Source organism: Hibiscus syriacus, unplaced genomic scaffold (genome assembly GCF_006381635.1).
Source record: "Hibiscus syriacus cultivar Baekdansim isolate YM2019G1 unplaced genomic scaffold, ASM638163v2 tig00111769_pilon, whole genome shotgun sequence".
NCBI classification, from domain to species: domain Eukaryota; kingdom Viridiplantae; phylum Streptophyta; class Magnoliopsida; order Malvales; family Malvaceae; genus Hibiscus; species Hibiscus syriacus.
Window position 1 is genome coordinate 430,676 of NW_024063172.1, and position 22,497 is coordinate 453,172.

The following is a 22,497-nucleotide window of genomic DNA, read 5'->3' on the forward strand; positions in this document are numbered from 1 at the left end:
TTATTGATGGTAATGATTAGTTTGGTGGTTGCTAAGCTATAGAGTATTAGAGAATTGTTATTTTTATACTTAAACTATCGGTTTTGGTCTATTTTAGTACTTAAACTTTCAATTTTTTTCAAAACGTTAAATTTTGAACGCAATACTAAAATAAAATAAAAATTAAACTTTAGGTATGATTTTGAAAAAATTGAAAGTTTATGTACTAAAACAGACTAAAATTAATAATTTAACGTAATTTACCCTTATTTTATAATATACCGAACGCCCATGTTGCTCAAATTCTTGTGTGAGTATTAGCAAAGATGGAGTGGAGAGAGAGATGTCAGCAAAGGTGAAAATTCAAAATTTGTTCCTAAACTGTTTTAGATTTATAAATAGACTTATAATTAATAATTTATCTAAAGTTTATGGATTAAAATAAAAATCAATCCATTTTGCTAACATGTCATATTACCGAACTAACGGTATTCAATGTTTAGTGACTAAATTTTAATAAAATAATGACAAAAGTGACTAAATCATAAAAAATTTAAATTTGGTGAGTAAACCTTTATAAATATAAAAGGCAAAAGGCAAGTGGGATCATTCCTGTAATTTATCCTTTCATTTAATAGGTTTAACGAATATTAATGCGAGTCGGTAGTATATATTAATTATGAATAAAACTAACGCAAAGCCATAATTAATTAATTAGGTATAATTAGAGCCATATCTCGAGTTGGGTAGTACTTGTTAAAAAATTTATTGCTCAATTCAATTTGTTGTTCGTTAAGTTCATTAAAATTTTATTCGGTTCATGCTCGTTGCTCAACTCGTACTAATTAAACTCGTTGCTCGTTAAGCTCACCGAAATTTTTATCTTATCTTTTAACTATAGATAAAATATATTAATACTATATAAAGTTTAATATAACATAAATTTTTAACCAAAAAATTATTGAAAGAATATGAAACAAATTAAAATTTTAAACTCCAAAATAATAATCTACAGATACATTAAAATAATAATTAGGATTTATTTTTTATAGTAAAATAATAATTATTAATTATTAATTTAATATTTTTATTATTTATTAAAAAGTTAATAGATTAATTATTTATCATCTTTTTGTTATAATAATAAATTAAAAAAATTTTGAATTAAATAATTTTTTAAAATAATTATTAAAAAATTATAAAAAGTTAAATAATCTTTTGAAACCTATCGGTTGGACTTTGTTTAGACTTAACTCTTTAAGTTCATTAGAATTGAAGTTTTTATAAAATTTTAACGGAATCAAATTCGAACCGTTAAGTTCATTCAGCAACCAGGTGGAATTGAGATTATTGTTGCTTCCCGGTTAGTCATTTTCTTCCATGTCACCCGGTTCTGAATTTGGAAACTCAGAGAAAAAACACTGACCGCTTCGTTTTAATGGTGGATGGCTGTACCCGCCGCCATTGAAACTGTCTGAAGCTTTCTTTTCATCGAAACTCTCACATTATCAGAAGAACCAGGTAAATTTCTCTATCTCCTATCACTGATTTACTTCCCTTTAATACCCATTTTATCTGAATTTTTGCTTTTTTTTCTCGTTGGGTTTTTGGTATTTCAACGATTAAGGCTGAAAGTTGATACATTCTGGGTTTCTTTTACATACTTTATTGAGTAATTAGAACAAAAATCAAGCTTTTTTTCTCTCCTGGGAAATTCTTGGCTCTCATATTTGCAAATGTGGGGAGATTTAGGTTTGTGCCTTTTGTTGTTTAGATCAAATTAGTGAAATTATTAAGAGGTTCTGTGTAATTCCATTTTCTGGATGAATCTAGGCTTGTTGATTATTAGTCACTGTTAGCCAGTGCCACTTTTCTCGATAGAAAAGTTGGATTGTTCGTTGATTTGGGGCTCTCTGTTTCTTTTTTAGTAATATTTAGTACCTAAACTATCTGTTTGAATCCATTTTAAGACCTAAACTTTTAATTTTTTCGAAATCATACCTAATGTTTAATTTTTATTTCATTTTAGTACCGCGCTGTTAATAACTTAACGTGTTTAGTACTTAAGCTATCATTTTTAGTCCATTTTAGTACCTAAACTTTCAATATTTTCTAAACTTAACGTTAAATTTTGAACGTGATACTAAAATGAAACAAAAACTAAACTTTAGGTATAGTTTTGAAAAAATTAAAAGTTTAGGTACTAAAATGGATTAGAACATATCGTTTAGGTACTAAATGCATAATTTACCCTTCTTTTTTTACTGATCTTGACTTGGTTTCTGATAGCTTTGTGATGGCTAGCACCTCAAATACAGAGTTTAATTGGAACCGGAATTATCGACGATGGTTGACCGAAACATTTGACGGCCATGAAATGCTTGATGATGAGTTATCAGATCGTAATCTCGATGAAAATGGTAATTCGATTAACATGTTGGATCAACATTTACGTACAGCACCACATATCGGTATGGAGTTTGAGTCTGCGGAGGATGCAAGGGAGCTGTACGAAATGTATGGTCGACGCATGGGCTTCACCATTCGGAACAATCGTACACGTCGTTCACTCAAGGATAATTCGATAATCGGTCGAGAGTTTTGTTTGCTCGAAAGAAGGTTTCCGTGCGGAAAAATGTACAAAGAAAGAAACCCGAGTCTCCCAATCAAGGCCTGCGACGAGAGAGGGATGTAATGCAATGCTGAGAATAGCCGCAAAGGATGGGGGGAAATGGGTTATCTATGGTTTTATTAAAGAACATAATCATGAACTGAATCCGAGCAAAATACCGCCTCGATGGTCGCATCGGATTGCATTTTGTGAGGTATGTTAGTATTTCATTTTAATGATTCATATAGATGATAACAACTTGTTGCCTGATATGACATTAATTTTGTTCTACAACCAAATATAAATACTTTTATATTTACTTTCTGTATGACACCATAGATGCATAATTTCGGAACCTTTCGCACGAAAAAGGGGGAACCTTTTGAATGTAAGACATGTTGGAGAATATTGTCTTGTTCAAGCTTGCACTAGGGTTATCTATGCCCTTTCGTGCTCGTTAACAGTATTTGTTTATAAATACTACTCCAATGGGTTGCCCTTACATGCATTAGCTTCTGATTTGCAGGATGAAAAAGATCTTAAGATTCGAGAACTGTCCGCTGAGCTGCATCGCGAGAAAAAGAAATCTGCTGCTTACCAAGAACAGCTTCAGATGGTTTTGAATTATATCGGAGAGCACACTCGGCGCCTATCCTTAAAAGTTAATTCGGTGTCCAACAATCTGAGGGAGCTTGAATCTGAAGACTAAGACCACTCATTTTCTAAGGTGATCTTGATTTCATTATAGCTACTTCCAGGATCCAGCCATTGTTCTTCTCTGTTGAAAGTTTTGTTTCCATTTCAGCTGATTCTCGAACCGTGGACGTCGTTATCGAAGAGATTGGTTAATTATATCACCAAATGTGGAGATGATTACGGTTCATATCTCGGCTTAAAGCAACCTCACCTTACTCATAAGTGAACCTGATTTCGATCTTTGGTTGAAGAAAAATGTGTTGCATATGATAGGTAATATATTGTTTCCTCCAAGTTTCTTGATGACCGATTTGAGCCATAATTTTCTCACCATATTTGCTTTGTAGTTGTAAGAATAGTCTGTAAATGCAAAATTTATGTTAATCTTTTCTTCCATTGCTTGTTTGTTTAGAGTTCGTGTACCCGAAACATGTTCGGGCTTGTTTGTTTAGAATTCGTGTACCCGAAAATGTTCGGGCGGGCATGAGTACGAGGATATGACCCTCAAGAACTCTCTAAAGTCTAAATACTTGAAAAAACTTGCAAAAATTATATATGTATATGTATATATGTTGAACATATAATCATATCCGATGTTCTTCTAATCCCAGTGATATAGATTTTAGGGTAAATTACACGTTAGTACATAAACTATCAGTTCTGATCCGTTTTAGTATATAAACCTTCAAATTTTACAAAAGCATACCTAAAGTTAGCTTTTGTTTCATTTTAGAAGCAAAGTTTTGATTTTTTTTTTAAGTTTAGGTACTAAAATGGATCAAAGTTGATAGTTTAGGTACTAAACGCGTTAAATTTTTAACAACAAATACTTAAATGAAACAAAAATTAAATGTTAAGTGTAATTTTGAATAAATTAAAAGTTTAGGTACTAAATATATAGGTCACCCTAGATTTTAATCACAACTCTCTCACAACATGTACCTCTAGTATGCTAAAATAAATTTAGTACATATGCTTCAATTTAGCAATTTGATTTTCTATTTTTCTATTGTTATTTTTATATAAATTAGTTAGAATTATTAATTATTCATTATTTAGGTTATTATGTGTGGGGTGAAAAAAATGATTCGATTCAAAAAAATTGATTCTGTTTTAATTTTGAATTATTTGAGTTGAGTTGTTTGTGTTATTTAGGTCAACTCGAATTTTGAGTTCGAATCAAGTTTGAATTTGTAAAGCTTGAACAATTGAAAATTTAGCTAAATAATTTGGTAGTTTCGCAATTCGGTCTCTAATTTTTCTCATTTTTCAATTTATCCGTCATTTTATATTTATCTTTTGACAAAATTTGAAACACATACTCATAAACTATTGTACAATATATATGTAAATTCAATTCTTCTTTTATGAAATCAAATTTTCTCTCTCTCTTTAAACTCGGTCATTTAATTTTAACATATTTTTCTTATTTCTTCAATTTATCTTTTAATTTATGTTAATTTTCGATTAAATTTAAACCACATGCTCCTATGACACATACATAATACATATATAGCTTTAATTTATATTTTTCACAATAAATTTATTTTTAATTTAACCTCTTAACTTTACGTTTTATTCAATTTGATCTTTTAATTATAACTTTTTTAATTATTTATTCCCATTAACTTTTTTACTAAATTCTTCTCCTATCAATGCTTTATCTTCAAAATACATTTAAAAAATAATAATATTATAAATGTTTTATTGTTTTAGATTATATTTACTTTATTAAGATTGACTAAATTCTTCTCCTATCAATGTTTTATCTTCAAAATATATTTAAAAAAATAATATTATAAATGTTTTATTATTTTAGATAATATTTACTTTATTTACTTTATTAGATAACATTACAATAAGGAAAAGAATATTAAGAAATGAATATGTTTATTGGGGATGACAACGGTTCGAGTCGGGCTTTTAGTCAATCCAATCTGACCCGAAATATATATATATCATCCACACATATCTGATCCGACTCAAAGAGCATATTTCCTCCACCTAAACTTGATTTTATTCAAGTTTTTAGTATATAAATTCAACTCGATCCGATCCAATTCGATATAAATAAAGATCTAATTAAAAAGGAACTATAGAGAGAGATAATTATTATAGCAATTATCCATAAATTTATAAGAAAAATTACACTATTACTCCCGGGTCAGGTCGGAGATATTTTACCCTCTACTCGATCCTGACTCGACCCAACCTCACTTCTATATAAAATCTGACCCGACACGACCCGAACTTGATTTAAAAAAAATCATATCCTATCGAGTTGGATCGGGTCGAAATCTATCGGTTTCAAGTTAAGTTGTCATTTCTAATGTTCATATTATATGGTAAGAGAAAGTTGATAAATTAGAATCAATTTATACGATAATGTTATAAATAATTTTAAAAAACTCGAATAACTAGATTTGACTTAACTAAAGAAAATATCAAATAAATTTTGCATGATAAAATAGAAGTCATTAACTCGATTAAGTCGAAATATTTTGATTCAATTCTAATTTAATCTTAAGTTTATTATGTTAAAAAATAAATTATTATATATATTCTCCTATATGTTTTTTATTCCCTCACAAAGAAATATCAGTCAATAATTAAATCTCAATCGATTACGACTCTTAATCTAAATCGAAACAGATGAACTATCGATAACTGTCGAGACAAATATATTCCCGTCAATAATAATATATTTTGGGAATCATTGTTTAATTAATAATGACTCAAATGTTCAAGTTTGGTGGACTGAATATTTTTATCAGCATAGGTACATTTTACAGACGTCACTATTCGAATGCGGGATTTATAGGAAGAGCAACACCCTCCTTAACCACTGGTACACGTTCATTTTTACTGTATATTTTATATTTATTGATATTTGATTTATTTATTAATTAATTAATTCGGATTAAATATTACATAGGTCTAATGTAAGAATAATCCTTTCAATCCAGATTGATCGATTTTACAAACATCAAAATTTAAATCTCTCAATTTAGCTATGTCCCTTCTGCGGTGGTTACTTGGAAACGGTCTTGCATGCTCTTAAAGACTTTCCGGATGCTTACTCCATTCTCCAACGTGCAAATCTCCTGACTGATGCGCACTCATGGTTCAACTTGTGTCCGCTGGCTCTTGGCTCAGTTATTTGATGATGTTTCTTCAACCCACCCGATTTGCAGAGGTCATGATGTTTTTATTGTTGGGAACGTCGGTTTACCCCATGGCGCAGCGGAAACAAAACTCGACGGTTTCATTAGCGATCCAAGTACAATAAACCGAAATCAAGAGGAAAGGATGTGAATACTTACAATGGGTTCCTTGAAAAATAGCGAAGACAAAAATGATTAATGGTGATCACGAACAGTTCAAATCATAAGCCTCCACAAAAACACGTCTCAGCCTCTACTTAGTTCAACCGATTGAGAGCAAAATTTACTTTTCCCAAAAATAGTTTTGAGAAAAAACGAGTTAATAAGAAGTGGCTGCTAGACCTTACCTCACACTTTTAAATATATATGAGTTATCCTAACGCATTAGGGATTTTAAGTTATTTCGAATTAATTAAAAAATCTTATTTTAATTAATTCAAATTAAATATCCATTAAAGACTTATAATCTGAATTACAATCTATAAAGTTTATTTAAACTCTTATTTAATTATTCCGAATTAAATATCGATTAAAAGAGTTATAATCAAAATTACATTCTTTTAATGTTTACTTACTATATTCGGGATGATTAAAATTGATCTCCAAACGTTTACTAAAATGATTATTTTAAGTCTTATTTTTAGAATATTTTATCATCAAAGTTTACTAAAATATTTGATCGAATAGTCAGTTTGACCCTTATTCTTTTTTTTATTTATCATTTTAGCCTATAACATTTTATTTTAGGATAAAAATGCTCATATTCTGTAATCGTTTGTTAACTAAAAATTTTCATCCATGAACGGATCTTTTTGTCTCAAATAAAACGTTAATGATCCAAATAGTCAAAAAAAGTCAAAATAACCATTTTGATAAACGTTGGAAGGATGATTTTGACATTATGCCGAAAAAATTATATTGCAAATTTAAATTCATTTTGAATCCTCAAAGAGACTTTTTTTTATTAATTTGGGGTAAGTAAAGGCAACATCTATTAAAAAATAACTCTAAACCATTTGACCTTGAACACTCACACCCTTAACATTTCTGGTGATTTTACCCGAAACCTCAAAGAATAACAACTGTTTTTTTACCACTGAGATCGCTCGGTTCGTGCCTTCGAGAGACTTGAACATCTATATTAGGTACATTTGTCTTTGACCATTAATCTTATATCTCAATTATTTTTATAGTTGGGTCCAAATATATTTTTTTAAACATTAAAAAAGTGAGTAATATGAGTAGAAAAAGAAATTTCACATAAACCATAAATTGGATACATTGCATAGTACCCACTTACAATAACATGGAAATGTATCAAACATGGTTGAACATCAGCACCAAGCATGTTTTGTTCCATGGTTGAATGGACACTTTTTATTGAAAGATCATGCATATTTTAATAAAAGGAAAAATTACTCAAATGACCACTTAACTATGAGGTTGGTGTCAATATGATACCGTACTTCCAATTCTGACAATATGATCAGATAATTGTTTAAGTAGTTTGAATATAGTCACTCTTAGTTAAAAACAAACGATTTAGCTGATGTGGACCTCTGACTCATAGTTAGCCAATAACAACAATCATATCAGTTACGTCGTCTGTTTTTAACAACAACTGACTCCATTGAAACCACTTAAATAATTACGTGATCGTATTACTAAAATTCGAAGTATGAAGTCATATCGACACTAACCCTCGATATAATTTCCCTTCCAAATGAAATTAGAAGGGCAAACCCTGGACGCAGAGCCATTCGCCGACAAAGATTTTGTCGCAGTTAAGGTTTGGATTGAGTTGCAAGAAGGAACCAATGGTCAAATTGAATGCTTGGGAGATGCTAAAGCAAGTGTCTCCTTCTTGTTGCCCGTAAATCGACACACATGTTGGTTTCAAAAGTTTGCCCTCTACATGCTCAGCTGCAATACATTATCAGTTTCGAGTGAGTAAAGCCCGTAAATGAGTTGAATCAAGCTCTAGTATTGTCGAGTTTGACTCAATTTGAAAAGTTTAAAGTTGAGTTTGACTCGACTCGAAAGCTCATGAGTTTAAAATTATCAAGATCGACTCAAATTTGAAATTAAAAATTAAAGTTCGACTCGAGCTCGGAAAAACTTGAACTCGAAATATTCTCCAACTTAATTCAATTGAAGCTGAAACTAAAGTTTGGTTCAAGTTGGAACTTTGGCTCAAACTAGAACCTTAAGTACAATAAAATCTTATATTGTATTTTATTTAAAAATAACATATAAATGTTAATATTCTTAATTTTAAAAAATAAAAGTTTAATATATTAAATTTTTGAGTTACTTGAGAGCTTTTCGAGATAGATTCCAATAACTCGTTTCGGTTGTTAAGAACTCGAGTCGAGTCCATTCGAATTAAATGTTGACCAAATTTTGATCGAACTGAACTTAAATAACTTACGATATGTCTCGTCTTATTTACAGCCAAACTACATAACCAAATACGTTGACGCACAAAACAATTTTGTTTCTATTTCAAGAAACCAAATGAGATTATTATAAGACTCTCAAACATTTCGAATAAATTCATTTTTGAATAAAACCTTAATACCTCCGAATAAATTCATTTCGAAATATAATGTTTGTAGATACTCGATTCGTTCATCTTATGTATAATTTAAACGAGATTCGGAATCGAAAAACTTACATAGAAAAAATCCACTTTCCGCCATGTTTAGGGTTAGAAGAAGAGAGGTGAAAAGGACTAATTTGAGATACATTGAAAGTTTGGTGGTGGATTTTGCCATTTTCCCTCCTCAAAGTATCTTTAGTTTCTCTGCTAATGGCCTTGGCTTTGCTTAATTATAAGAATTGCAACCCTATTTATATATCACGAAGGCTCTTGGAAGGATCAAAATGAATGTTTTTTTAATATTTTTTAGCCGTCCTTGTTATGATCTATGAAGAACAGGGCGAGTACTACAACTTCCTTGTTATTACAAAAAAACGGCAACTTAAACATATTTAAGTAGTTCAAATTTTTTTATCAATTTGAACCTTAATTTTAAACCTTAAATTTCAGGATAAATTCTCGAAATTTTCACTCAACTTTTAAATCGATTTCTTTTTCGTCACTGAAAGTGTCCTCTCAATTTGATCTCTGTTGTTAGAGAAGTTGTTCGTTCTGGTCACCCGAACGTTAAAACCCTAATAGCATTAACGATAAACTACTTAGTTGGTTGCCCAACTTTTAGAACACTTTCATTTTGGTCATTGATTTATCTTTTAATCAATTGACAATTAAATTTCTTAACGAATGCTGACATCCGAATGAAAAGGATGGACTTGAAAATTTCTTAAATTGTAATTGTGCCAGAATTCATTAGTGGATGGTATTGGATGACTAAGTGAAATGTGTTAAGAATGAGTCCCTGCATGAGAATTTGCCCTTTTTTTTCCTTCTCCCACCGAATTGCATGGCTCTCACCTCTTATTCATTACCCGATGACATGCCCTAAGTCGCCTAACTTTTTCATGCATATAACAATCCCAATTTCCTAAATAATATCACGAGCCAAATTACTTCAATGATTAAAAGAATGTTTGTTATTCCTAAAGATCTTGGGTTCAATAAATTATCGAGAATATTTAGAATATATATTACTTTATAATTACCATAACTTAATAAAAAAAATAGGCAAAAAGTATCAGATGTCCATGTACTTTTGAAAAAAAAACCATTGTGACCCTTGTATTATTTTCTCTCTCAATGTGGTCCTCCAATTCAGAAAACAAATCCAATATGACCATTTGACTAACGTTTTTCGTCGTTAACCATTACAATACTAGTGTGACAGTTTATAATGCTGACATGGTGGTCCCGATGCATGATTGATTTATCAATCTATCATGCCATCCACAATGTTAATCTGCCTCCTTGGACTACCATGTTAGCACTATAGACTATCATGACAATACCGTGAACTGTCACATCAATACTACAGTGATCAACGACAAAAAAAATTTAGTCAAAGGGTCACATTGAATTTATTTTTTGAGTTAGAGGACAACATTGAGTTTAATTTTTGAATTAAAGAATCATATTGAGAGAAAATAATACATTGACCATATTTACCAGAATAATAATAATCTACCATCTCAAAAAATAATAATAACCCACCATCCCCCATCCCTAATCTCTTGGCATCAATATTTCACTTATTTACCAGAAAACTAGGGTTCAAAATCCAACATTGACGCAACTTTTTTCATTTTATTTCCTTCTAAAAATTAGATTAATCACATGGTGACACGTCACTAGTGAAATTTACCTTGAGTGACTAAAATGAATCCTTTTATAGTTGGAAGGCCTACTGTGTAGTTTATCCTCAATTGCATGTGTGATGCATGCATGTATTAGTCGATCTCTCACTCCATCACTCCATATGGCTTGTATGCATGAATTACAAGAACACATCATTAATAAAAGGTAGGGGAAATAAAGGTGATATATGACAGTAATATTGGTACACATTATTTGTGGTTAATTTACTATAAACTGAAAGAGATTGAAAATAAATATTACAAAATACTAATAAATAGATTCTGTAAATGATTCAGCCACGTGTCACCAAATGCTTGCAAACGATGGAATCTGCAAACGATTAAAATCGAAGCTTCTGCGAAGCAGCAATGTGTACAATTGTTCGATCATGACCATCTAATTAATCTGCAAAAATTTCCAACAGTTTCTTAACCTTACAGTCCTCTAAACAAGGGTCTTATTTAGTACAGTCTCTTTCACATATGTAAGATTCACTCATGAATTGTTGAAGTTGAATAGCGTTGTAATGTTTAACTTATCCAACTTGGATAAGACATTCATCTTTGAATGTAACAATTTGGATAAGTTTAGACATTAAAACGCTATTCAACTTCCATCTTTGAATGTAAGAACTTGGATAAGTTTAAGCAGTACAACACTATTCAAACTTCCGTCTTTGAATGTGACAACTTGGATTAGTTAAACACTTTGATGTTCACAAACTAAAGAGTTTAACTTATCCAAATTTTTACATTCAACTTGGTAGTTTGAAATTTGAATAGCGTTTTACTTTAAAAGATGTGTATGTGTATTCAGGATGTGCTCGCTGAACTTATTCTACGTTTCTCACTTATTCAAAGGACCGTTTAAAAGATCATATCTTCGTATCCATGTCCGGATATGATCAGACATGAAAATCGGGCATGGGAATTTCAACAAAAATGAAAACTCAAACTATATGGCCATTGACTATTTTACCACCAAACTTCGAAACATAGCACAAAACATATTTGACCAATTGAAATGAGAAGGTATAAAAAATGAAAGGAACATGCCGGAAAAAAAAATACAAGGAAAAAGTGATGGGAGAAGCAGGGGATTCATTATGATGGATATGTAAGTGTGAGCAATGTGGAAGCTTACCATTTCTTAACATCTCCATCACTTTCGTCATGACCAGCAGCGCCATTAACTTGGGTTGTTGAAGTAGAGACCGAGCCACTTTCTTGAGCTCCTGGATGAATAAGCTGAGAAAATCCCTGTCCAAGTGACTTCCATAACCGTGTTGGCAGTGATGCTTGCAAATTCTCACTGCTCCCGTAAGACGACGGTTCAATAAACTCAGCAGAATCGGGTTTCAGTTCAGAGAACCGTACACCACCTAAGAGCCGTTCGGGAAGCTCTGTTTCAGTCTGACTCTCAATAAGAAAAGCTAGGTCAACTGTCAGAGTTGTGATATAACCAAACGCCAGGTGAACAATAGCACTTGCAATCATTGAAGATCCAATATCAATATCAACTTCACAAAAATTCTCAGTTATACAATACTTGCAAGAAAGGGCTCGTCCAATGACGCATATTGCTTGCTCCCCAACTGCTTTTCTAACGATCCATGGCCCTTTGACAATGTTAGCGATCAATTTTAGCCTTGAATTTCTGAATGCGTCATCACCTTTCAAGAACTGGTACATCAAAGAACCCTCTGGAATAGGTTCAGTGGTTACAAAATAAGCTACAGCACTATAGCTGTCCTTAGTTGGGAGCTGAAGATTAAATGCCCAAATAAAAGGCTTATCACCTATTGTAAAGGCTTCATCAATAACCTTTATAACACGATTTTTACGATGGCTCAAGAGATCACAGAGCTTTGTCGAAGTTCTAATCCAGTCAAAACCAAGAGACTTAAGCAGATATTTACCACCAGGAATTTTAACCTTGTTTGTGAAGTACTCCGGACCCCTTACCATGAAGTTATCCCCGGGTGGACATGCCCAACCATTCGGACAGTTATCTGGTTCAAGTAGTGGAACAGGTCCCTCTGATCGTACTCTCTCTACCCATTCTGGTTCCTTGCCATCCTCACCGCTAGCCATGTGTCCTGCTGGAATAAACATACAATAAATCCCAGCGGGATATAAAATTAATACACAACAAATTGAATTAGCAACTTAATATTACACCCTTCCATATCGGAAAGAAAATAAAATCTGCAACATTGGTGACGAAGTAACAGGGTACATCATCATGAACTAAGCCCAGATTATATAATATGATCGATTGGAAAAAAAATGACTAGCGCTGTCCTAATGGCACTACAAAAACATGACAATTCAATACAAAGCCAAATAAACTCGGAAACAAGACAAACATCCTATGGAACAAGTTCCTCAAAAGCTACAATCCCACATAAAATCTAATCTAATCCAAGTCTCTAATATGTTACATAATGTCCGGCCTCTTCATATGTCTTTATAAGCTCCAGGGATAAGCCAAAGCCGATTATCGATCTACTGACGAACTAGCTAGGTTGCCTAGTTATCCCATTGATGTCCTTTTATTACCTTATGAAGATATACAGCAAAACAACAACTAGAGACCTTGCAAGACAACACTAGAGACCTCAAAGAGGAGGTCAATTGATTGCGATAGTTTCCGCCTCGATCAATTCAAAACCCGGATCGAAAAACGGAACTTCTAACCATACACATATAGAGATAAACAAAAGTACACAAAAATTTGCAAAAGTCCAACAGAACCGCTAAGTATCTCCTTAAGCATCCGTTTTTCACATGGAACACCGAGAACCCTTTTGGGAAATCATATTTTCTTTTAAATTTTCTCGATAAGTATAACAATTATCTATTTCCAAGAAAAATTAGTGATTCTTGAACTATAGAACAGAACAAAAAATGTAGATACATAAAAAAAAGTTCAACAAACCCACAAAGACAAACCAAAAAAATTCCTCTTTTAGGTTTAATTGAGCAAAACAATAAAAAAAAAGTCTGAATCACAACAATTAAGCTGGCGAAGAGAACATTTTTTATAAAAAAAAATCTAACCTTGAATTGGAGGGAGGACGAAGGAGCTTAAAGGTAAAGAAGAGTGAAAAGAAAACCCTAATTACTCAAAGAATTGAGGTCATAGATAATGAATTAGGGTTTTTTTTAATCAAACAGAGGAAAGTTCCAAAGGGTAGCTTTCTTTTTACTTCTCTATATAATCTGTGCTTCTTTTGAAGGCAATTTGGTTTGCTTGCTTCATTGGTTTTCAAAAACCGACCGACCGGTCATCTAGATGGCCAGACCGTCGTTGGTTTAACGATATAAACGTAGAGAAAACGTTTAGAAAACTATTTTTTTTATTAATTTAACAAGTGTAAGACAACATAATTAAAATAATTTCTAATCAATTGACATTTAAACGCTGACACTATTAATATTTATAATGTTTGAATCTGAAATTTTAAGAAATAATAATAATTTTTTATTATCGATATCACTTTATTTATATTATTTTATTAATATTTTTAAAATCATATAATATTTTTAAGTAAAATACACTTTAAGTTATGTATCCATAAATATATTTATAAACCTACAAAATTTATGTTGTGAAATAAGAAAAAACGGAAAAACAAGAATAACAACAACAACAAATATGACAATAGAAAGAGAATTATATTATTATTTTAATATAAACTGTATACAATTCTTTTCTTAATCTTTATATTTATAATCGTAGATATAATATATAAATATAACACTAACTTATATTAAAAATCTAATAATAATATACATCTAAATCTTATCTTATAGATAAAAATAGACATTCACATAAGTAAATAACAATTTAAAAGTATTAATTAATTTAAAATTTTAATCCACTAATTATATATATAGTTATAAAAAAACCAGTGATAAAGAAAATAAACATTAAATTTTTAATCCACTAATTATATATAATATAAGTTAATTAAATAATAATTTATTTGAATTATATTATTTTAAAATCAAATAATTAATTTATAATTGAATAATTTGAAACGTATTTTAATCTTATAGAAAAAAGTATGCAATGATTTTGATTACAAGTACAACCAAACCCAGACAGAAGAGGACAAACTAGGATGAGTTTGGCACGTCAGTTCCAGTGAAGCCTGTACATGTAAGCATATATATATATATATATATATATATATATGTCACGTCCCTAGATTCCCGAACTAAAAATCGTGTAGCCTTAAACATTTTTTTTGGATGAAAATTATCTCTTAATTTATAGAAAATATGACTCTTATCTTATCTAGGTTTCTAATTAATGTGTATAAAAATCTTATGAATCTTACTGTGTAATATGAAATTTTTTCTTTGAAAAAAGAACTTATTGCCTTCATCATAAAACCCTATTTTACATGGTATCAGAGGCCAACATTTCTCACCTACAAAAGACAACACAAATAAGCTCTATCTTCCACACCGCAACCAATGCATTGTCAAGAGCCAGAACCGGGTTTAAATCCATCGACAAACAGAGGAGATGGTAACCAAAGTAAGTTGGATGTGGTAATTGATACTAGTGAGTTACCAATTACTCAAAGGAAGGGAGTTAGATGATGTACGACTCATCCTATTAGTAAATTTGTTGCTTATGGGAAACTAATGTCTGGTTTAAACACTTTCACATATCAGGTTGATCATATTCACATTATAGAGACCATAGAGGATGCATTAAAAAGTCATGAGTGGAAGAAGACAGTTGAAGAAGAAATTTCAGTTCTAGAAAACAACAAGACATGGGTCATCGTTGATCTACCTAAAGACAAGAAACCAGTCGGCTGCAAATGGGTCTTTACTGTGAAATTCAAGGCAGATGGAAAAAAATTGAGAGATATAAGGCTAGACTTGTGGCAAAAGGGTTCACTTAGACTCATTGAGTTGACTATCAAGAGACCTTTGCTCCAATTGCAAAACTCAACATTGCTCGAGTTTTATTATCCTTGGAAGTGAACAAGGATTGAATACTTCACCAACTAGACGTAAAAAATGCATTTCTCAATGACAATCTTGAAGAAGAGGTCTATATTCAAGTTTCACCAAGAATTCATTCTGGAAATAACCATGTATGTAAATTGTTGAAATCTTTATATGGTCTAAAACAATCACCTTGAGCTTGGTTTGATAGATTCACGAAGGTAATATTACAAGATAACTACAAACAGTGTCAATCTGATCACACTCTGTTTGTAAAAACTACTCCTGATAAGAAGAGATCAATATTAATTATCTACGTTGATGGTATCATTACTGGTAAAGTTGAAGACATTACTAACAAAGGAGTTTGAAACCAAATATTTGGGAACTCTGAGATATTTCCCAGGTATGGAGGTAGCGAGATCATGAGAAGGAATTGTCATAAATCAAAGAAAGTATATTATAGACGTACTTTCTGAAACTAGAATGACTAATTGTAATCCCTCGAAAACTACTATGGAAGTTAACTTGAAATTGAGTAAAAATGGAAACTCGGTAAACAAGGAACATTATCAAAGGCTAGTTGGTAAACTCATTTAATTATCTCTAACTAGACTTGACATTGCTTTTCTTGTTAGTATTGTTAGTCAATATATGAATGATCACAGAGAATAACATCTGGAGGCAATTAATCAAATCTTAAGATATCTAAAGATGACACTAGGACATGGGTTGATTTTCAGAAAATATGAAGACATAACAGTTAAAATCTTCTCAGATTCAAGCTGGGATGGAGAAGTAACAGATAAAAGGTCAACCAGGGGATATTGCTCATTTGTGTAGGGAAACCTAGTGACATAGAGAAGCAAGAAACAATCAGTAGTCTCTAGGAGCAGTGCAGAAGCAAAACAACCAATACCATTTTGTGGTTATTTTCTTCCCACTTACTGTCCTAAATCTGAGTTCGTGCAGCATCATTTTCTTACTATTGTTGCCAAATCTTCATTTATTGTTGGTTTATACATTTATGGCACTATAGCTGTTATTCAAGTCTTAAATCAATATCATTGAATTGTTCGTCATAATGATTCTGTCCATCTTATTTATTCTTGTTTTTTTTTCGTTGAGTATACAGATTTCAATTGGTCTTGTGGTTGCCTTGAATTATCATAACCCTTTCTTGAATCCTTATGAGGAATTCCCGGTAAACTAAATTTTAAGTCTTTTACAATGTTCTATGAATTTCTTTCCATTTTTGATCTTTTTGTTAGTGTGCACTTAGAACATGGATATATTTTACCGGCTCCTGAATATTAATTAAAAAAGTAGTTTATGCATGTTAAAGTTGGTTAGTTATTCCCTACATTTTCTATTCTAATTTTAACATGATTCTGCACGTGCATATGCATTTTTCACTATCTACAGAAATGTATATCATCTTCATGTTGTTATGGCTTTCTGAGCCCATTTGAGCACCTCGTTTCATGTCATATCAATGTTGAAATGGATGCCTAAGCATCAGAGAAATTGATCACGTGCTGTTGTTTGGATCAAGCAACATATTATATATATACATGTATATGATTCTCTATCAAAACCTTTCAAATGATTTGCCTGGCTTGGTCACTGTTTAATTTTCACTATTTAGAAACTCGGTGGCTCGTACCAAAATCACTCACAAAATTTACATCTTCAAAATATTGGAAGATTAGAAACAATTACCCTTGCATGTTACCCCCTCTTGTGCCAAAAAGCGTGCTGCTTCTTGATTTAGCATTGTTCAAGGTGGCGTATATCATGCTAGGAACCAACTTAAGGAGGCAGTGGTAACAGAGAGAACCATTGTAGGGAGAGAATAAAACATTGGCATGATTTCCCGACCATTAGCTCGCTTTCCTATTATAGTTTAGTTGGTATTCTGATTTGTTGGTTGCTGTCGATATTATGGAAAAATGATGTTTTGACTCTTCAATTTTTAGTCTCTCAAACACGAAATAAAAGAATTTGGAATCTCACTCATATTTCTCTTTGTTTGTTTCTTCTGGCAGAAACTCAAGCATCATCCCTCCATAAAAGCTCAACTAGAAGGTGGGACTGTGCTTCAGTATGGGGCTCGGACATTGAATGAAGGTGGGTTTCAGGTGAGTTGAGCAATCTTCCTTTAGTTATAATTGTTCGAAATAACCGTTTTCTGAACTTCATAGGTGGCTAGCAGTGTGAGCTACTATGAATAAGGTTTTTGGAGTAGATTTAATGTATCCAAATATAATGCATTGGACAACAGGTCTGACCATTATGTGATCTTTTACCGGTTTATTGATGATGAAGGATCTGGGAAAGCTGATTCACCACTATGATCACACTTTGAATTACACGTTTGTTCGGTATTTCTTTTTGGTTTTTACTTGTTATGCATACGTGAATATGATGCTAGTTAAATTTCAGTGTGTTCCATATCCAGTTTTTCCAGGAGGAGCAATAATTGGGTGTTCCGCTGGCTTTAAAGGGAACTCACACTGCCGTGAAATCAGGTAATTAATCCAAGTGATATGGTCTATATTTCCTTACCAATTGTTGATTTTCCCCCCAATTAGTGAATTCTAATTCTTGCATGTTTCTACATACAAGATTCTGAATTATTCAGATCATTTAAACTAATATGATTGCATGCTGCCACTTGTTCACACGATAAAGATACCAAGTTTACATTAAAGAAAACGGGGCATGTTTCTTACAGGAATGCTAGCGGCAGAAGCTACTTTTGGCACACTTCATGAGGGTTCCAATACGGAAGCATGTTGGGATGCTTTGAGGAATTCATGGGTGTGGGAGGAACTTCATAGAGCTCGGAATTACCGACCTGTAAGTAGACCATTTCGCCATATTTTATTCTTTTCAATTCCTGTGGTTTCCTCGTGTCCTATTCTTTCGTACGCTTTTGTTCTGTTTCATGACTTCTTTTGGGTGTTAAGTTGATGAGAAAATTTAGGAGACCGATGTTCTTTCATTTTCACCTTTTGTTTATGTGTCTAACTGCTATGGTTTACGCCTTTGATTATATGTTCTGAATATAGTTTCATTCCTTGTAGGCTTTCGAGTATGGACTTTTTCCAGGCTTAGCCTTAAGTGCATGGAACAGTAAGACTTCATCTTTTGCTGGACGTAGCTATGTAAAGATTTCTTGTCGGCGACATTTGCTCACTTCGATTCTCTCTAATGTTAGTGTTGCACTGTTTTGTCTTCTTACAGCTACGTACTGAAAGGAAAATCTCCGTTCACGCTTAAGCATGGGAAACCTGACCATGAAGCATCAAATGTAAGGGATACCTTTCTCTGGAGAGAAAAATAAAAGTTACTACAAAATGGCAAATTAAGTATTTGGATATATTTTGATCTAGGAATCCATGTTAACCCTGTTAAAATTCATCGTAAGCTTATTTTTTGTTTCCATTTTAGGAGCAATACAAATCATAACCGTCGCCTGAGGGACCCGAATATTCCTGAAACTGTAAACTTGCCCGAGTATGCTGGACCCGAGTCACGATATTGTCCTGCCCGTGTGTACGAGTAAATTTCTTATCCTACCAGCTTTCTCCCATCTTAAATATTTTCAGGAATATAACGAGAATAATATTTTAATAAACTCGTCACGAGAAAATGACAGCACATATCTCAAATTAATGTTTGGATTGTTGTATAAGCTCAATTAATGTTTGGATTGCGAATGGAGTAAATTGAGTTGGGAGAGTCGTTCTTACCTCTACAATACCCGGTTTGAATTAGTTGATCAATAGAGTGAATATTGATAGTTATACCAAAAAGAAGTTCATAAATATATCAATAAAATAGAACACTATATATGCAATATTCATATAACTTTAGTCCTCAATAAGATGCTCAAATGAAAATGGCCTCGATATTGCTTTGTGAAGTGTTTTGACTATTAAAAGTTATAAAATAATTTTCTAACTATAGGACATTATTTTGTTGAGTCATTCGATTATTAAAAGTTACAAGATGGTCACCAAATTATTTATATATTCCAAATTTATCTTCTTTTTTTTGTCAAAAAATTGACGACCGTTTAAGTTGGACGTTCATGTTGATTGAAAAATGATAAAATCTTACCCATAATCTTTTCAGTTGTATTTTGTGTATTGACTATGTGTTTACATTATTTCGTCGAGTCAGTGCTCGAAAGCAACGGTGGTGCCAGTAGACATCATTAAAATGTGATTTTGTCATATTTCAGTGAGCTGGTTAATGTCCAGCCAGCTCAGACGACCTTCAAAATTTTCATTGAAAATGACGAGTTTGAAACATATGAATAATCAAGTGATCATATTTTAATTTTTAATAGTCGAAAGACTCAACAAAACAACACTCAAAAATTAAAGAATCATTTTATAACTTTTAATTGTTGGAATACTCAATAATAAAACATCCTAGAAACATTTGTATACTTTACTCAAGTAAATTACTCTGGCAACTTAGGAGTAGGGATGACCACGAGTCTTGTTAGGGTCATGTTTTTTGTCGACCCGACCCGATCCGAAAATATATATCCTCCACTTGAATTCATCCATCCGAAAATTATATATCCTCCATCCGATCCGATCTTACCTCTTAAAAAATCTGACTCTATCAAATCCGAATCTATTTTTTTAAATATCCGACCATATCAAATCGAGTCGGGTCAAAACCCGTTAATTTTGAATTAAATCGCCATCCTGAGTAATGATTAAGGCGTCTAAAACTCTCTCTGCCACGAGTTCACATCCCGTGAGACTACAGTTTGGTTGAAACAATAATTAATCTCAAAACCCCACAAAATCGAAATCAAATTAGGTTCACAGACTACAACATTCATCCCCCTATAAATTTCACTCTTTGGATAGCACCATACATCCCCATACTCGTCTGTCCAAATCATCAAAAACACCAGAGAAAATGAAGGGCATGGCATTTATAGTAGTAGCATTGGTCATGGTCATGGTCATGGCTATTGCTGATGCTCAAACCATATGCAACATGCCCACTTCAGATTTGATGGCATGCAAGCCGGCCGTGACCCCTCCGAACCCTCCGCCGCCCACGTCGACGTGTTGCTCGGCCCTTTCCCACGCTGACATGCGTTGCCTCTGCTCGTATAAGAACTCGAAGCTCTTGCCTACCCTCGGCATTGACCCAAACCTTGCCATGAAATTGCCTAACCTGTGCAAGCTTCCTCACCATGCAAATTGTTAGAGCCATATATGCATATTATAAGCCTCTACTTCATGTGATTGTTGTACCGAGTTTTCGGTTTCGGGTTTCTCTCTTCTTCTTCCTTATATGTATTGTGTTTTGACTCGTGTTTGTTTTATAATCGTGTAATATTATGTATGTATTGTGTGTTTTCTCATCAATAATTATAATAAGTACATATATATATATATATATATATATAATAAGCAAACAATATTTGATTGGTTAAACTTAAAAATTTAGAGGGTAACTATTTGTTTGATCTAATTAGCTGAAGAGAACATGAAGTTGTTTGATTCAACACCTTAGTCACTTCTTGGCATCTTTCAACACTTGTTTAAACCTCTCGCAACTGCAAGCGATCCTAATCGGCCCATCGATCTTGGCGTCGAGGCCATTGTCGCCTTGCGTTCGGACGAGCAGTTCTTGAAAAGCAGCACGAGACAGATACTTGATGGGAACTTCGAACCTCTTTGCCTCTTCGCCGACGTATACCGGTACGTAAGCTCTTCGAGCTAGAACAACATCGACATCGTCCTCCTCGGTGTCGGATTCTGGCAGCCGATCGTAGGAACAGTGCTTCGGCTTGCTGATCCAAAGCCTCTTCTTGACCAGCGAAACGAATTCGGACGCGGAATACATTGCAGAACCAGACCTGTATTAACAAACGTAACTTGGGGCAAATTTTTTTGGATTTCATGTTGTGATTTTTATGGAGGATTTATGAGATATTCGATAATACTTAGAACTTAATTGTAACCCTAATAAGTAATACTAATAGAGATATATTTCATATTTACTAAGACTTCTTAATCGATAGAACCATAATGCGTATTTTTATAATTATTAAAAAGTCCTCCAATTCCTTAAAAAAAAGAGTTAATTGTATCATATGTTCCAAACTATGACCCTCATTCTAAATCAGACCTTAAACTTTTAAATGTTTCAATTTCATCCTCAAATTATGACTCCTATTCTAAATTAGTCCTTAAACTTTTGAACATTCCAATTTTATCCCTAAACTACGAATGAAATTCTAAATTGATCTCTAAACTTCTAGATATTCCAATTTTATCCCCCAAATTCATTCAAATATGCAATCCATTTCAATTGTAGTTTAACCTAATTCCCCCCCCCCAAACATATAATAATATAACTTGGACTAATGGTTTTATTAAAAAGAGATGTGATTAGTATATATGTATAATTTAGGATGAAATTGAAATATTAAAAAGCTTGGGATCAGTTTAGAATGAATATCACAATTTGGGGATGAAAATGAAATGTTCAAAAGTTTAAGGACTAATTTAGAATGATAGTCATATATTAAGGATAAAATTGAAATGTTTAAAAGTTTAGGGACAAATTTGAAATGAGGGTCATAAATTGAGACATATGATGCAATTAACTCTTTAAAATTAATTAAACTTGCATTTTTCTTTTAAAATTATTTGAGTTTTTCAAAAGAAAATTATTACATAATGCTAAAAATATTCTTAATGCTAAAAATTGACGGTATTCTAAACTAAACGT

General features: G+C 32.3%; 3 protein-coding genes and 1 long non-coding RNA gene across 9 annotated transcripts; 3 read left to right on the top strand and 1 right to left on the bottom strand.

Moving 5' to 3' along the window:
* The first annotated feature begins 1,341 nt into the window (after window positions 1-1,341).
* Window positions 1,342-3,682, top strand: LOC120169683. Of its 2 annotated transcripts, XR_005520686.1 has the most exons (4): window positions 1,342-1,500; window positions 2,269-2,804; window positions 3,117-3,317; window positions 3,396-3,682. XR_005520686.1 is itself a non-coding variant. In XM_039177802.1 (2 exons), the coding sequence occupies exons 1-2, from the start codon at window positions 2,679-2,681 to the stop codon at window positions 3,297-3,299; spliced, it is 309 nt and encodes a 102-aa protein (XP_039033733.1). In that variant the 5' UTR covers window positions 2,480-2,678; the 3' UTR covers window positions 3,300-3,317. The 2 variants fall into 2 exon arrangements, 1 of the variants encoding a protein (XP_039033733.1); XM_039177802.1 differs by lacking the exons at window positions 1,342-1,500; window positions 3,396-3,682 and having other exon boundaries at window positions 2,480-2,804.
* A 7,228-nt stretch (window positions 3,683-10,910) lies between these two features.
* On the bottom strand, window positions 10,911-14,048 carry LOC120169682 (protein ENHANCED DISEASE RESISTANCE 2-like). 5 transcript variants are annotated; one of them, XM_039177800.1, is made up of 3 exons: window positions 13,807-14,043; window positions 11,888-12,845; window positions 10,911-11,149 (listed from the first exon to the last, which is right to left on the bottom strand). In XM_039177800.1, coding segments are annotated over exons 2-3 (951 nt in total). In that variant the 5' UTR covers window positions 12,838-12,845; window positions 13,807-14,043; the 3' UTR covers window positions 10,911-11,148. The 5 variants fall into 5 exon arrangements, with proteins under 5 accessions (XP_039033731.1, XP_039033729.1, XP_039033727.1 ...); XM_039177798.1 differs by lacking the exon at window positions 10,911-11,149 and having other exon boundaries at window positions 11,884-12,842; window positions 13,807-14,048; XM_039177796.1 differs by lacking the exon at window positions 10,911-11,149 and having other exon boundaries at window positions 11,884-12,845; window positions 13,807-14,048.
* A 2,753-nt stretch (window positions 14,049-16,801) lies between these two features.
* Window positions 16,802-18,380, top strand: LOC120169785 (electron transfer flavoprotein-ubiquinone oxidoreductase, mitochondrial-like). The gene is made up of 4 exons (XM_039177898.1): window positions 16,802-16,921; window positions 17,766-17,858; window positions 18,163-18,248; window positions 18,362-18,380. The coding sequence occupies exons 1-4, from the start codon at window positions 16,802-16,804 to the stop codon at window positions 18,378-18,380; spliced, it is 318 nt and encodes a 105-aa protein (XP_039033829.1).
* Window positions 18,381-18,451: 71 nt separating this feature from the next.
* LOC120169684 lies at window positions 18,452-19,146 on the top strand. Its single transcript, XR_005520687.1, has 3 exons — window positions 18,452-18,579; window positions 18,807-18,855; window positions 18,967-19,146. It is a non-coding gene; the product is annotated as an uncharacterized LOC120169684 (long non-coding RNA).
* The last annotated feature ends 3,351 nt before the right edge of the window (window positions 19,147-22,497 follow it).

What these genes read in the sequence shown, in the direction of transcription:
- LOC120169785 (XM_039177898.1), top strand. Translation starts at nt 16,802, where the DNA reads ATGATTCTGTCCATCTTATTTATTCTTGTTTTTTTTTCGTTGAGTATA. An exon ending in ATCCTTATGAGGAATTCCCG is followed by an intron (nt 16,922 to 17,765) that starts GTAAACTAAATT and finishes TTCTTCTGGCAG; the next exon opens with AAACTCAAGCATCATCCCTC. An exon ending in TGAATGAAGGTGGGTTTCAG is followed by an intron (nt 17,859 to 18,162) that starts GTGAGTTGAGCA and finishes GTTAAATTTCAG; the next exon opens with TGTGTTCCATATCCAGTTTT.
- LOC120169682 (XM_039177798.1), bottom strand. Translation starts at nt 12,837, where the DNA reads ATGGCTAGCGGTGAGGATGGCAAGGAACCAGAATGGGTAGAGAGAGTA.
- LOC120169683 (XM_039177802.1), top strand. Translation starts at nt 2,679, where the DNA reads ATGCTGAGAATAGCCGCAAAGGATGGGGGGAAATGGGTTATCTATGGT. An exon ending in ATCGGATTGCATTTTGTGAG is followed by an intron (nt 2,805 to 3,116) that starts GTATGTTAGTAT and finishes TCTGATTTGCAG; the next exon opens with GATGAAAAAGATCTTAAGAT.